Source organism: Amblyomma americanum, chromosome 9, assembly GCF_052857255.1.
Source record: "Amblyomma americanum isolate KBUSLIRL-KWMA chromosome 9, ASM5285725v1, whole genome shotgun sequence".
Classification (NCBI taxonomy): Eukaryota; Metazoa; Arthropoda; class Arachnida; order Ixodida; family Ixodidae; genus Amblyomma; species Amblyomma americanum.
This window is the reverse complement of record NC_135505.1, coordinates 147,185,562-147,197,459: the sequence shown is the minus strand read 5'-3', so window position 1 is coordinate 147,197,459 and position 11,898 is coordinate 147,185,562. Positions and strand designations below refer to the sequence as shown.

General features: G+C 49.4%; 1 protein-coding gene across 1 annotated transcript; it reads right to left on the bottom strand.

Annotated features, from left to right (window-relative positions):
* Positions 1-1,542: 1,542 nt before the first annotated feature.
* Positions 1,543-11,406, bottom strand: LOC144104799 (uncharacterized). The gene is made up of 3 exons (XM_077637986.1): positions 11,193-11,406; positions 7,829-8,618; positions 1,543-2,266 (listed from the first exon to the last, which is right to left on the bottom strand). Exons 2-3 carry the CDS (start codon positions 8,614-8,616, stop codon positions 1,789-1,791), a joined length of 1,266 nt encoding a protein of 421 aa, XP_077494112.1. The 5' UTR covers positions 8,617-8,618; positions 11,193-11,406; the 3' UTR covers positions 1,543-1,788.
* Between the last annotated feature and the right edge of the window lie 492 nt (positions 11,407-11,898).

Genomic DNA, 11,898 nt, shown 5'->3' with positions numbered 1-11,898 from the left:
AACTTGTGCATTCTTGTCATTTCTGCTCCATATTGATGAAGTAAACGGTTAATCACATGGAGATTAAAGCGCCACGTCAGCCATTTAAGTTCCGGCCCATTTGGGTTCATTCTTGTTTACAGTGTAGTAGTGAAAAGAGTGGTGAAGATGCTGCCCCTGATCATTTTGTAGCTCTGCCGGCAAACCGACTGGGGCGAACTCTTGGCTTATGGCAGCAGGTCGCAAAGTACCCAGGCACCTGGCAACATAAACAAACGACTGGCTTTTTCTGTGCAAGAAGGGTATTAGTTAACCCGTTTCTCGGGGAGGTCGTGGTTTTCCCGGCTGTGGGAAAGCGCAAATGATTATAAAGGTTAGTCCACAGTCAGATGCATGTTTTATCCGGTTCCCGCCTTGCCGCAAACTTGTCGTCCAATTCTGCCGCGTGTTCCAACGTCTTCCTCTGAGGCCTGTCCTACACCCACAGGCACATCTCATTGTGCGTGCTCTTGTTCCTTACCTAATGGTGCATACAGTTGCTTGCTTCAGCAATAATTTCTAGTGGCACTCCCACCACATATGTGCCTTGTATTCCTGGAGAGATGAGCTGTTCTTGCTGCACTCCGCCCAACACTGCGGTCCCTTTCGGTGGACCCATGACACCGTGCCGATCTAAAGATATGTTCCATGCCGTTAGTGAAAACTCCCTATTTCGGGAACTTTTCCCATGCAACAGTGTGAATACTCAGTCAGTTTGGATTAATTGCGACACTTTTGGTACTTTAAGATAAAAATTCCCTTTTCGTTTTTTCCCCCTTGAATTCCATGAAAAATGGCATATTACCCAAATCAGTGACCTGGATGTGGAAAGCATTACAGTGTCCTCTTGTGACCTCGCCATTGACTACCCTAAAGCCTTCGAGCTTACCACAAAAGCACAGCTGCTAAATAGCTGTCATCTTTTTCTAGTGCTGGTTTTCTGAATGCATACAGTATGCAGAAAAAGATAGACGATTAGTGAGATTGACGTGGTAGAGCACGCATTAGCATTTACCCTGAAGGAGCAGCCGCTGTCGGGTTCAGCGCGTGCAAGTGTTAAGTCCGCCAATCACAGAGAGACGCCGCACCCCTGCTCCACTCTACCCCACTTCCCATCCTGTCCTCTGAAAGTGGAGTGGGATTCTGCACTTTTTGTCCCTTGCTAAGTGCGGCTTCAGACGGAGATTTTGCCGACGTGGGTTCTAATGCTAACACATTAAAATTATTCTAAGCATTACAAATGCTTTTAGTGCTTTCTTCGGTTAATGGAGCTTTTCACACACAGACTTTTTTCTTCACAGGAAATGCTAAACAATACTATGAACAAGAGTCTGGAGGTGAGCCTCAGTCCGCTAGCCAGCGCTTGAGCAAAGACGTGCCTTCGTCTGGCCTGGACAAAGACAAGGTTCCTCTGATCGGAACGGTGGCACCACTACCGGTCGTTGTTCATCATATTGTATTGCGCTGTCACGAACCCCATCTTCCTGCCTTGTTTTTTTCAATGGAAATCACACGACGAAAGCGGAAATTTCGAAAACCATTTATTAGCGATAGCACACTCCTCAATGGGCACTTGGTCACTAACGGCAAACAGTGGCTGTCAGATGAATGCATACATGTTCTTGATGCAGGACTGACAGTACTTGACACAGAAAATGGCGTGTGTACAAAAGGCGCCTGAACGCCAGCATGCTCTTCATAATGGGCCCAGTTTAGAGAGTAGCTACGCTGCTGCGGGAGAAACGCGATCGTTACTTGTCCAATGAATACTCAGCCCTTCGCCTGGCAGGTCTTTGAAGTCGCAGCTTCGCTGTACTTTCCAATGCGTAGGGCGTGCCTAAAGTCCCTCGCCCAAAATCGAGCCTCTTTCATGCGCGATGGGGGGACGTCGCCGAACTCCGGTCTCTGCCACAGCTGGTGGTTGGGGTCCGGCGCCAGCACTGCAGTGAGCCTCATGGCGTAGTCCAGGTTATCGAGCAGGTCCAGGGTCAAGAAGAAACAGACGTTAGCCGTGCGGCACCATGGCCTAGTCTTCTGCATGGGCTCTGTGGCGCCTTCCAGGAACTCGTCGACATAGCGACTGGATTCCACCACGGACTGTGCACTACCGTCCTCCCGAAGAATCCGGTTGAGTGCAGCAGCGCTGAGTCCCGTCTTCTCTTGCACGCCGTACAGGAGCTCGACTACCTCGAGTCGACCGAACTTTACTTGCTTCAGGAATCCTTCCTCCAGGAACCTGATGTCTGCGCTGCAAGGCAATGACTGCGTGCATGACTGATTCGAAACAGCACTTCTCAGGCGAGCCGAAGCGCCAACATTTCGCTCACTTCACCGGAGCCTGCACTTTTATGAACAGGCATGAAACGGTTGAAGCTGTCAAGGCATTCGCGTAACAGATCACCTTCAATGTTAAATTACCATCGCTGTTTGTTTTCCTCACTACAAATGTGATCCCACCCCTTATGTAACACCCCCTGAAATGGGGGCCTTTAAGGAATAAAACTGAACTGAACTGAACATGGACACTTGAACACAGTAGAGAGTTATAGCATACCGCGATCTGCTACTTTGATCTGTTTCCGCACCCCGCCATTGGGCACGCACCACTTGGTCCCGACGCAGTGTGCGTAGCTGGCCGGGCAGATGGCGCCATCTGGCGTCCATTAGGCTATCTACCCGTGCACAGTGGTGCTACGCAAAAGCGCATCACGGTAGCGAATTGCGCAATGCTATCTCTCTCTAATATTAGAGAGTTATAGCATGATCTGCTAGTGATCTGCTTTTGTGAGACACCACTATATGCTTGAAAAATTACAGGATTGCACTTAAAGGGCAAATATTTTTAAAACGAATTTTTTCGCTTCTTTTGCGAACTGCTAGCTGGTCTGGCAACCTCTGATCGCTGATGTCACGAGTGCATACACGCCACGCGTCGTCTGCTGCGAGCTGTTGAGATGCTTGCATGCACAGCGTAGACAGTGGTCGCTCGAAGTGGTTTTTTTCTTTTAGCCTAGCGAAATAGAATGCATTTTCCGTGTTCTCTTTTGGGAAGCCTTCAACTTAGTACGCGAGCTGAGTGATCCTTGGGAAAGCGGACTTGCTCGTGGCGCCCACTTTCCGATTGTTGAGGAAACAGAAATCGATGGACCCCTGCTTTATTATTTACGCTTAAGCATGCTGTTTGTACGTTGTGAGTGTGGTATCTTTTGAGCAGTCAAGTGCTCTTGTATGTGAAAAGCGGCACATGCCGTGCATGCCTTTGCCAATGTGCGCCGTGAAAGCCGCGGCGTTTTGTAGCTAGCTACCAAGTTCTTGTCCGCTATTCATCGCTCGATAATTAAACCCAAATTATCAAAAGGTGCACTACAGTAACCATGAGGCACGAAAGGAGCAGAGAAAAGTTCCGAGTGCGACAGTTTCCGTGCTGCATGTACGCATTTGTAAGTCGAACATACATTTCCTACGACTCGGAACCTTTTTGCAGGAACCAAGCCGCTTGCAAAACCCTACGTGACTCGAATGCTTTCACTGTCCGCAAGTCGAACATGCATTTCCTCTGACTCATAGAACCTTTTTGCAGGAACCAAGCCGCTTGCAAAACCCTACGTGACTCGAATGCTTTCACTGTCCGCAAGTCGAACATGCATTTCCTCTGACTCATAGAACCTTTTTGCAGGAAACAAGCCGCTTGCAAAACCCTACGTGACTCGAATGCTTTCACTGTCCGCAAGTCGAACATGCATTTCCTCTGACTCATAGAACCTTTTTGCAGGAACCAAGCCGCTTGCAAAACCCTACGTGACTCGAATGCTTTCACTGTCCGCAAGTCGAACATGCATTTCCTCTGACTCATAGAACCTTTTTGCAGGAACCAAGCCGCTTGCAAAACCCTACGTGACTCGAATGCTTTCACTGTCCGCAAGTCGAACATGCATTTCCTCTGACTCATAGAACCTTTTTGCAGGAACCAAGCCGCTTGCAAAACCCTACGTGACTCGAATGCTTTCACTGTCCGCAAGTCGAACATGCATTTCCTCTGACTCATAGAACCTTTTTGCAGGAACCAAGCCGCTTGCAAAACCCTACGTGACTCGAATGCTTTCACTGTCCGCAAGTCGAACATGCATTTCCTCTGACTCATAGAACCTTTTTGCAGGAACCAAGCCGCCTGCAAAACCCTACGTGACTCGAATGTTTTCACTGTCCGCACCGATGAATAGTCGCCGCCATCTAAATGAGTGTTTCGAAATAATAGTACAACATTTTGCTGTGCGTGCGCATTGTGCCCCAGGAGTGCGACGATTACGACAACTGCAGCCCCGCGCTGAGGTTGTTTACATGGCTGTGCACAAACAGTACTGCTCGTTTGCGTGGCATAAAATGCCAGGTGGGTTATCCTTATCTTAAATATTATGTACTCTTGCTCACAAATTGCACTTTTACTCATTTACACACCATACTAACGCTGCAATAAGTGCCGACGATGCTATATCGCCTGCTTGGGAAACTCTTCGCGTAGGATATCTGCGCTTTCCGCTAATTGTATCTGCTTTCTCTTATGTCACCAAAATTTAATTTTAGATCGGTTTAGTAAAAATACGTTCGGACATTACTTGAATTAATGAAAACAACCAGATTTGTTGTCCGCAGTCGACGCCGACAACTGCTGCCCCCTGCCTTCTGCACATTGCTATGCAGACCGGGTCACATATATTGGCACTTCCCCCTTATTCTACTCGCTTCCTGCGATGTAGGCAGTCGTCGCTTTGAGGGCACTGTAGCCAAAACTATGCTCGACATCTATTTGCAGGCGCCAAAACTTGCGAATTCGCTCTCCGCAATCGCTGAAATTGCACTCACGAATCCTGCATACTCTCTAGGCCACGTCAATAAAAGGGGCCGGCGGTCCACCGTCAACCGAAATTCAAGAATATGGCAAAAGTACTCACTGATTAGTAACAAAGTGTGGAGATACGATATGTAGCCGTTTGTTTCGCTTTTTTCGATATGGATAATGTACACAAGCGCAGTTTTTCCAGCCGTCACTTCACCGGGCGTGAAGCTTCCCTGGCCGCACAAGCCCAGGCGATGACGGCGGGCGGCACTATCGTGCGGCGTTTTCTGCCCGTGTCGCTTGTCTTGCCGATCGGTTCTATGCACGGGCACCGAATGAAAGCACATCTTCGCTGGTGCATGCACATCGCATATGTCGCCGTGGCTAGCATGAGGTCAAATAAGTTTTAAAATTCTTAAGTTTATAGAATGTCATGCCAACTAGTCCCCTACCACTCTCTCCTGGTTCCCACTAAGCCGACTCTTTAACATTACTACGATACGCAATCGTTGATCGTGCTGGCGTCGTCGGTCTAGTGTGACAGACCAGTGCGTCAGCAACGGCATTTGCGTACTGATCAGACCGTCAATTGCCGTCGCATCGGCCTATAGTGTGACCGGGCCCTATCTATACCGAAGAAAAACTGCATTACTGTTATTATTGCTTTTGCGGTACCAGTCATTCATATATGTTGGACGACTGCTACTTCGACCGCCCACGAAAGTACAGGGGGGAATGAGACCTCGCTGCGCATATTGCAGCAACGAGAGCAGACGACGTTGCTCTGTGCATATGCTAGTGACGTCACGAGAGCTTTCAATATGGCGGTCGCTGCTGGTGGGAGGAGTCTCCCGATCTCAGTTTCGATCATATTTTTTGGAAAATACAGCGCGTCCAGGGCAGCCAAATTTCGGAAATTTAATCATAAGCCCTTGCATTAGTTACTGAAGCAGAAAACTGCAATATGAAGAACGACCTTGTCATGGCTCATTTAAACCTGGTTAACAGCGGAAATGCAAAAGCCTTTCCTTTCTCCCTCGAATCTTATATTTTATTTTTATTATTTGAATTTTTAAAAAAATTATACTAAGTAAGCCCTCTCATGCATTTACATTGTTTTTCATCGAATCAGTCGCACAATACGTGCTTCAAACAATATTTATTTTCATTAATTCAATTTAATTACAATTCATCAACCAAACCTTTCCCATTTCAAGACGTACTCACGCACTCCTAACACAATCAAACTTTTGCACATTTATCTCCCCAGAACGACATCATCGTGCGGACAAAATTTGCGGACAATTTTTGCTGACGCGACATAACTATAATGCTTTCGCATTAATAAGGCAACATGTACGCACCAACTGGTCGAGACGTGGCAGGCACCCACGCAGCTGACTCGAACATGGCGCCCCCATGGCGTTCTGCACACGCGCGGTGGCGCCTCACGGAAGCGGATCGCGCTATGCAATAACTCTCTGTTAAACCCGCCTCAGCTGTAGACTAGCAGTAGAGAATGCAAGAAGGAGGTATTAGAGATTTAGCATAGCGCGATCCGTTGAAGCATTTCGGTTCCTCGAGGCACCAGCTGCGCACGCACCCGAGGGGCGCATGCCTGCCATTGCGCAGGCACAGTTGGGTCCCCGTGGAAGCGGATCGCGATATGATAAATCTTGCCTAGTATCTAATCTTCTTAGTAATAATAAACCGACAACTGGGGCTAGCTGCTATAGCATTTTCGCAGTGGAAGCGCTCGCTGTGACGGACCGACACAGACAATGAACAGAACGACAAATCTTCTATATCTTATCATATTGCTTGAATTCATAATTGCATGATTAATATAGATACTGTGCAGCTTTACAGAGGAAGTGTTCATCATTCTGAGAAGCATGCTGACCTATAGCCCAGATTGCCAATCTACAGCAGTATGGTGTCCCATGCGTGCAGACAACCTCGCTCCTCATAGCTCTTGTATCTCATAAAGAAAATCGATCGTTGTCAGTTTTGACGTCGCACACGTTTGGCATGTTTGTTTTTTTTTGAAGACTGCGTAGTGGTGGGTGCAGGCACGACCAATGTATAATTCAATAACACGTGCACGGGCACTTGGTGGCATGTTACACTGTGGCGTGGCAAAGGCTACAACACCTCACACACCCAGCGGCAAAAAAGTATACGTGAGCTGCACCCTCTTCTGGGAAAAATTTACAGCGATAGCGATAGGCATACGGCGCCCCCTATGGTCACAGAATCTTCTTCCGAACAGGCAACACCGGCTTAATGTGTCCCTTAGCTCCCACATTCATCTATTCGCCAATTCGAACCTTACCAAAGCGGGCTCGTAAGCAGCCACGTGACTGGACCCTCTACAGTCACGTGATGCGTTGGTGCCTTGGTACAGTGAACTAAAATAGTGCAGCAGACAGAGATCCCCGCGTGACCCCGGCGGCCTGCTTTCAATTGTCCAATCGCAGCGTCGCCAGAAATTGGTGGGCCATGGATTTAACTATCACGGCATTAGTTTTCAAGTGGGCGCATTTTTTTCACCTGAAAAACACTGTCGGAGTACCGGTTGCGCAACTGAAAATATATATTTTGTCTATTTATGCACTAGACATGCGGCGCAATGCAGTTACCAATTCTATTTTCTAAAGGAATTCAGCAACTCCAAAAGAGTTATAGCATGTTATATCGCCTGCTACGCACTGCAGCAGAATCCTACTAATGTGGCCGACAGCAGCACTGCCGCTTTGTTTACCACTGCTGGAGACAAGCGCCTCAAGGGCAGTCCCTCCCGCGCGCTACACTCCTTTAATACACTCTAGCCTTGGAGCTGTAATCTTGTGGTGGGGGCACGCTGCGACTCGCGCTCCCACATATCTAGGTAAAGTTTTCCTGAAAACTGGTTATCTTCTTTTTGTACAAAGCCTCTCACAAAATCCTTTCAGATTTAGGCCAAACGCTTGTTACCTGGGGGCGGCTTCCGCATTGACGTGGTAGGCGTACTGGCCCAAGACCAGAACCACGAGGAAAGGCTTAACCACGCCAGCTCTAGAGTGAGTCTTTCGGGCAAGTTCGGTAAGGAACCTCCGACTGGGGCAGAACATGCCGTCTCCGTCATAAAATGTTGGTACCGCCACAGCCAGCGCCCTCTTCATTCGGACCCGGAAGAAATCCTGCACGTCCCCGACCGACTTGGCTGAGACCGCGGCGAGCGCCAGGCTGCAGAAGCCGATGATCAGGCCAGCTTCATCCAGGGCCTCTTGGCTGGTGCAGCTCTTCCGGATCAGATCTGCCAGGTAGTCGACAATCCCGGGCGAAGTGGGCAGAGGCTCCACCAACTCGTGCTTGCGCACGAAGAGATTGGGAATCTTGTCCAGGATCAGTACGGGTGTCAGGACATTCGGATAAGGCCTGTCGATTGTGCGATCTCTATCCTTGTATATGTTGGCGAACAGAGGCTGTTTCGGCGTCGTTGGCGACGGCGTGGCCGCGACGCACTCAAGCAAGAGGCTGTCGAAGGACTCGTGCCATTCACTGGAGGCGAAAACCTTGAGCCACGAAGCGTACAGCGAGCGACGAGTGGCGTCGTCCGGGTACTTCACGCCCTTCAGGACTTCGCGCGCGCCCTTCATGGCCACGATGTCACACCAATCAGTGCGATGGTTTACAAAGCGCTCCGTATACATATCCGCATCCAGTGTATCAGGAAACATCATTCGCGCAAAAGTGCAGATGAAGTCGGAAAACGTTGCCATGGCTGTAAAGGGTCAACAGAAAATGCTGTTACCATTCGGTAACATCCATTCAAACAGCTCATGTGGAAGTCCTACACTCAAGGAACACCAACTTCAAAATTGTAGTTTCTGGAGAGTACAAGTATTCCAAAATGCTCGGCTGGAGTAAGCCACCTCCTGTACTCTCTCTAAAGGCAGGTTCACACGGCGAGTCGCGGAGGTCGCGCGACAGGTTTAAATTGATTTGTCATACTCCCTCCTCGCTTTCCTAATGCTTCGAAAGCCATAACTTATTGACCGAAATCAGTCGCGCGATGTTTGCGACTCGCCAGTGTGAACCCGCCTTAAGCTGTATTTTTCATGAAATGCTGTGTCCTCTCCTGCATGCTTCTGCGGTGGATGTATGACTCCGCTGTCATACAGTTTAGCGAAGACGTCAGTCGCATGCAAACCCGCATGCGTTTTCTCGCGCATTCCATTGTGCAACACGTGTGATGGATCCGTAATGAATCAAAGTATCAAACACTGTTCAGGTCTGTTGTACACAAGAAGTTAATGACCTTCGAAAAATGAGTGTCGTGGCTCGCACTGTATTTCGACAGATGGCATAAGGTATCGCTATAGCCACGGTGCTATCGGAGTGTTATCCCAAACTCTCCTAGCAGCGTTTGGCATAGAAAATACTGCATGGGAGCAACACAAGTGAACATGCTAGCAAGGAGAAGCGAACTGAATACATTGATAATGCTTAGGAAGAGTGCTCAAGACACTAGTTAACCAAGACGCAATTCTGTTCAGCATCTTTGTATAATATCATATAGCCGACATGGCGATGGCAGAAGGTCCAGCTTAATGTCGCAGTTTGTACAGTACTCACGGATTGAAATAGGACATTCGGAGCGCTAGCCTTGCAGTGCCACGCAGGCATGTGGTAAACCACAGGCCGGCTGATTGGCTACTGGAAGGAACAATTCTGCTTTGTAGATGTTCTCCCTCTCACGCCATACCACAATGCACCACCTTGGTTCCATGAGCGTCTACGGGCGGCGCTCCATGAAGCGACGGCCACGCGCTCCGAATGTCCTATTTCAATCCGTGAGTACTGTACAAACAGAATTCACATACTTCCTGTCAGCAAATGGAGCATACCACAAGATACATCCTTTTCCGGTGTTCAACAGCACAGCACAGTGCATTGTTCAAGTGCAACTGAGTGATGAACATGCTGGTAGTCAGTCTATCTGACACCAAATTGAAAATTTGTTTTCGGGGAAAGGAAACGGTGCAGTAATTGTCTCATTTCGGTGGACACCCGAACCCGCGCTGGAAGGGAAGGAGGGAGTGAAAGAGGTGCCATAGCGGAGGGCTCCGGAATAATTTCGGCCACCTGGGGATCTTTAACATCATGCACTGACATCGCACAGCACACGGGGGACGCGCAGCCGCCGCGGACGGGTTCAGACCCGGGTACTCCGGATCAGTAGCCAAGCGCCCTAACCACTGAGCCATCGCGGAGTTCTTCATTCAACACAGGCTATCGATAAGAGGCCAGCGTAGTTGTGGACACCAATAATGCGCCGCAGTATACGGTGCATCCAGAGCTGGGCAACCGAAGTGGAGAAATGAGGCCCGCATACGCTGACGCCAACGGGCAGTGACTCAATGGCTCGATGTTCATAGAACGTGACAGAATGCGGCTTGGAAGAACAATGCCTGGTGACGCTGCAAAGCTGGCTCTGTGCCCGTCTACATCGTAAACGTGCACTAGCAAGGGCGTTTTATTTCGTTGTCAGTAACATCGTAGAAGCAACGGTCAAGTTTCCGGCACGGAAAACGGGCATTTCCTGTTCCAATGCCATCACCACGTGTCCGTGCAAGCTGCTCCCCACCATGGAAACTCCATTGAGTTTACGGCGCAGAGTACAGGACGAAACACTGACCCTCGCATATGACAATCAGTCTGACAAAAACCACCAACTCGCAACAGCTAACCGTTGCACTCACGGAAGGTCCCGACATCAAAATAAGCTACAGGCAGTCTAGCATTGAAGAGCCGGGCGGGTTGGAAGATGATTTGAGCTTTTTGGTCAAGCGTCGGGAAGTGAGGCGGCGCGAATAGACGGGGAGAAATGAAAAGCAACGCACGTACTACGTGACAGCGCCCGTGGTGTTGGAGTGAGGCAGCGCGGCTTTAGTCTAGCAGCCACGCCCGGACTGTTGGGGCTACACTCAAGGCTACATTTACAACGCCGCAAAGCGGGAATAGGTGCTGCGTAATGAGGAAAACAAGCATCGTCACTGCAGAGCTCCAGTAAACAAAAGCAATGTCATATCATAAATCAGTTAAGAAGAGCCTCAAAGTAAAACGCGGCATCTCAATGTGTTAAGAATTCTCACACAGCACCTTCTTTCTTCAAGAATTCTTATTTTCTTAACGTATTCGTGTTAAATGCACCGCTTCGCGTAGCACGTGATAAACACTGCCGCGGGAAAGTCTGATTCCGAAACTATAGCGTCGCAACGTCAATTTGTTTTCTGGTCAGTTCAGCGTGCACGCGTTTTGAACATGGTTACATTGTGGGTAAACTAACACTTACCAGCTTGATGGGCAGTCCTAAAACGGAGGAAATGAGCTAGGTGGGGAGGGCTAGCTTCAAACTCTGCTCGTGCGCGGAATAACCAGCGCAGAGCCAGCACAGCGGCGGATCTGAAATAACCCGGAATCGGAAGCGCAGGTAGCTGCGGCAACCACGTCAACTTCGGCGGCCGATAACTCCGCAATGCGATTGGTCCACTCGCGTTTTATTTCGACAATAGTAGGATAGATGGCGCAACGCCCCCGTCAACAGCCGCAGATGGTCCAGCCAGTAGCTCTATGGTCCAGCCGGTCGCGGGCTTCGTTGCTTGCGCCGCTGGTTTCGGGAACATTTCTGCCGTAGTTGGTTCGTCTTTTTTTGAACCGGCTGCTTAAATGCGTGCAGGAAAAACGAAAGTCCATCGCAGGGCTGAACACCGCATCTGGAGCGAGAAGCAGCACAAGATCGAATGACAACGGCGCGCCTTCATATGAGCTCGTGTTGTTCTTGCTGTGCGGCGGAGGGTTCGTTTACACTGAAGTTTAGTCTGCGCCTGGCAGGCGTACTTCGAGCAGTCTGCCGCGCGAGCTTCGTAGCCCTCTAATACAGCTGAACGTTGATTTTTCAGGCTGTGTGGCGCCGCAAGCTCTGCAGATCTCATCAGATAAATCTCGGGTTAGCCAGCTGGTTCGGCGAAGGAAAAGCGGTGCGCGCGTGAGACGCGAAG

Excerpts from the sequence above, each read along its gene's own strand:
- LOC144104799 (XM_077637986.1), bottom strand. The coding sequence starts at position 8,616 with ATGGCAACGTTTTCCGACTTCATCTGCACTTTTGCGCGAATGATGTTT. Across the intron at positions 2,267-7,828 it reads AATGCGGAAGCCGCCCCCAG|CGCAGACATCAGGTTCCTGG; the intron begins GTAACAAGCGTT and ends ATTGCCTTGCAG.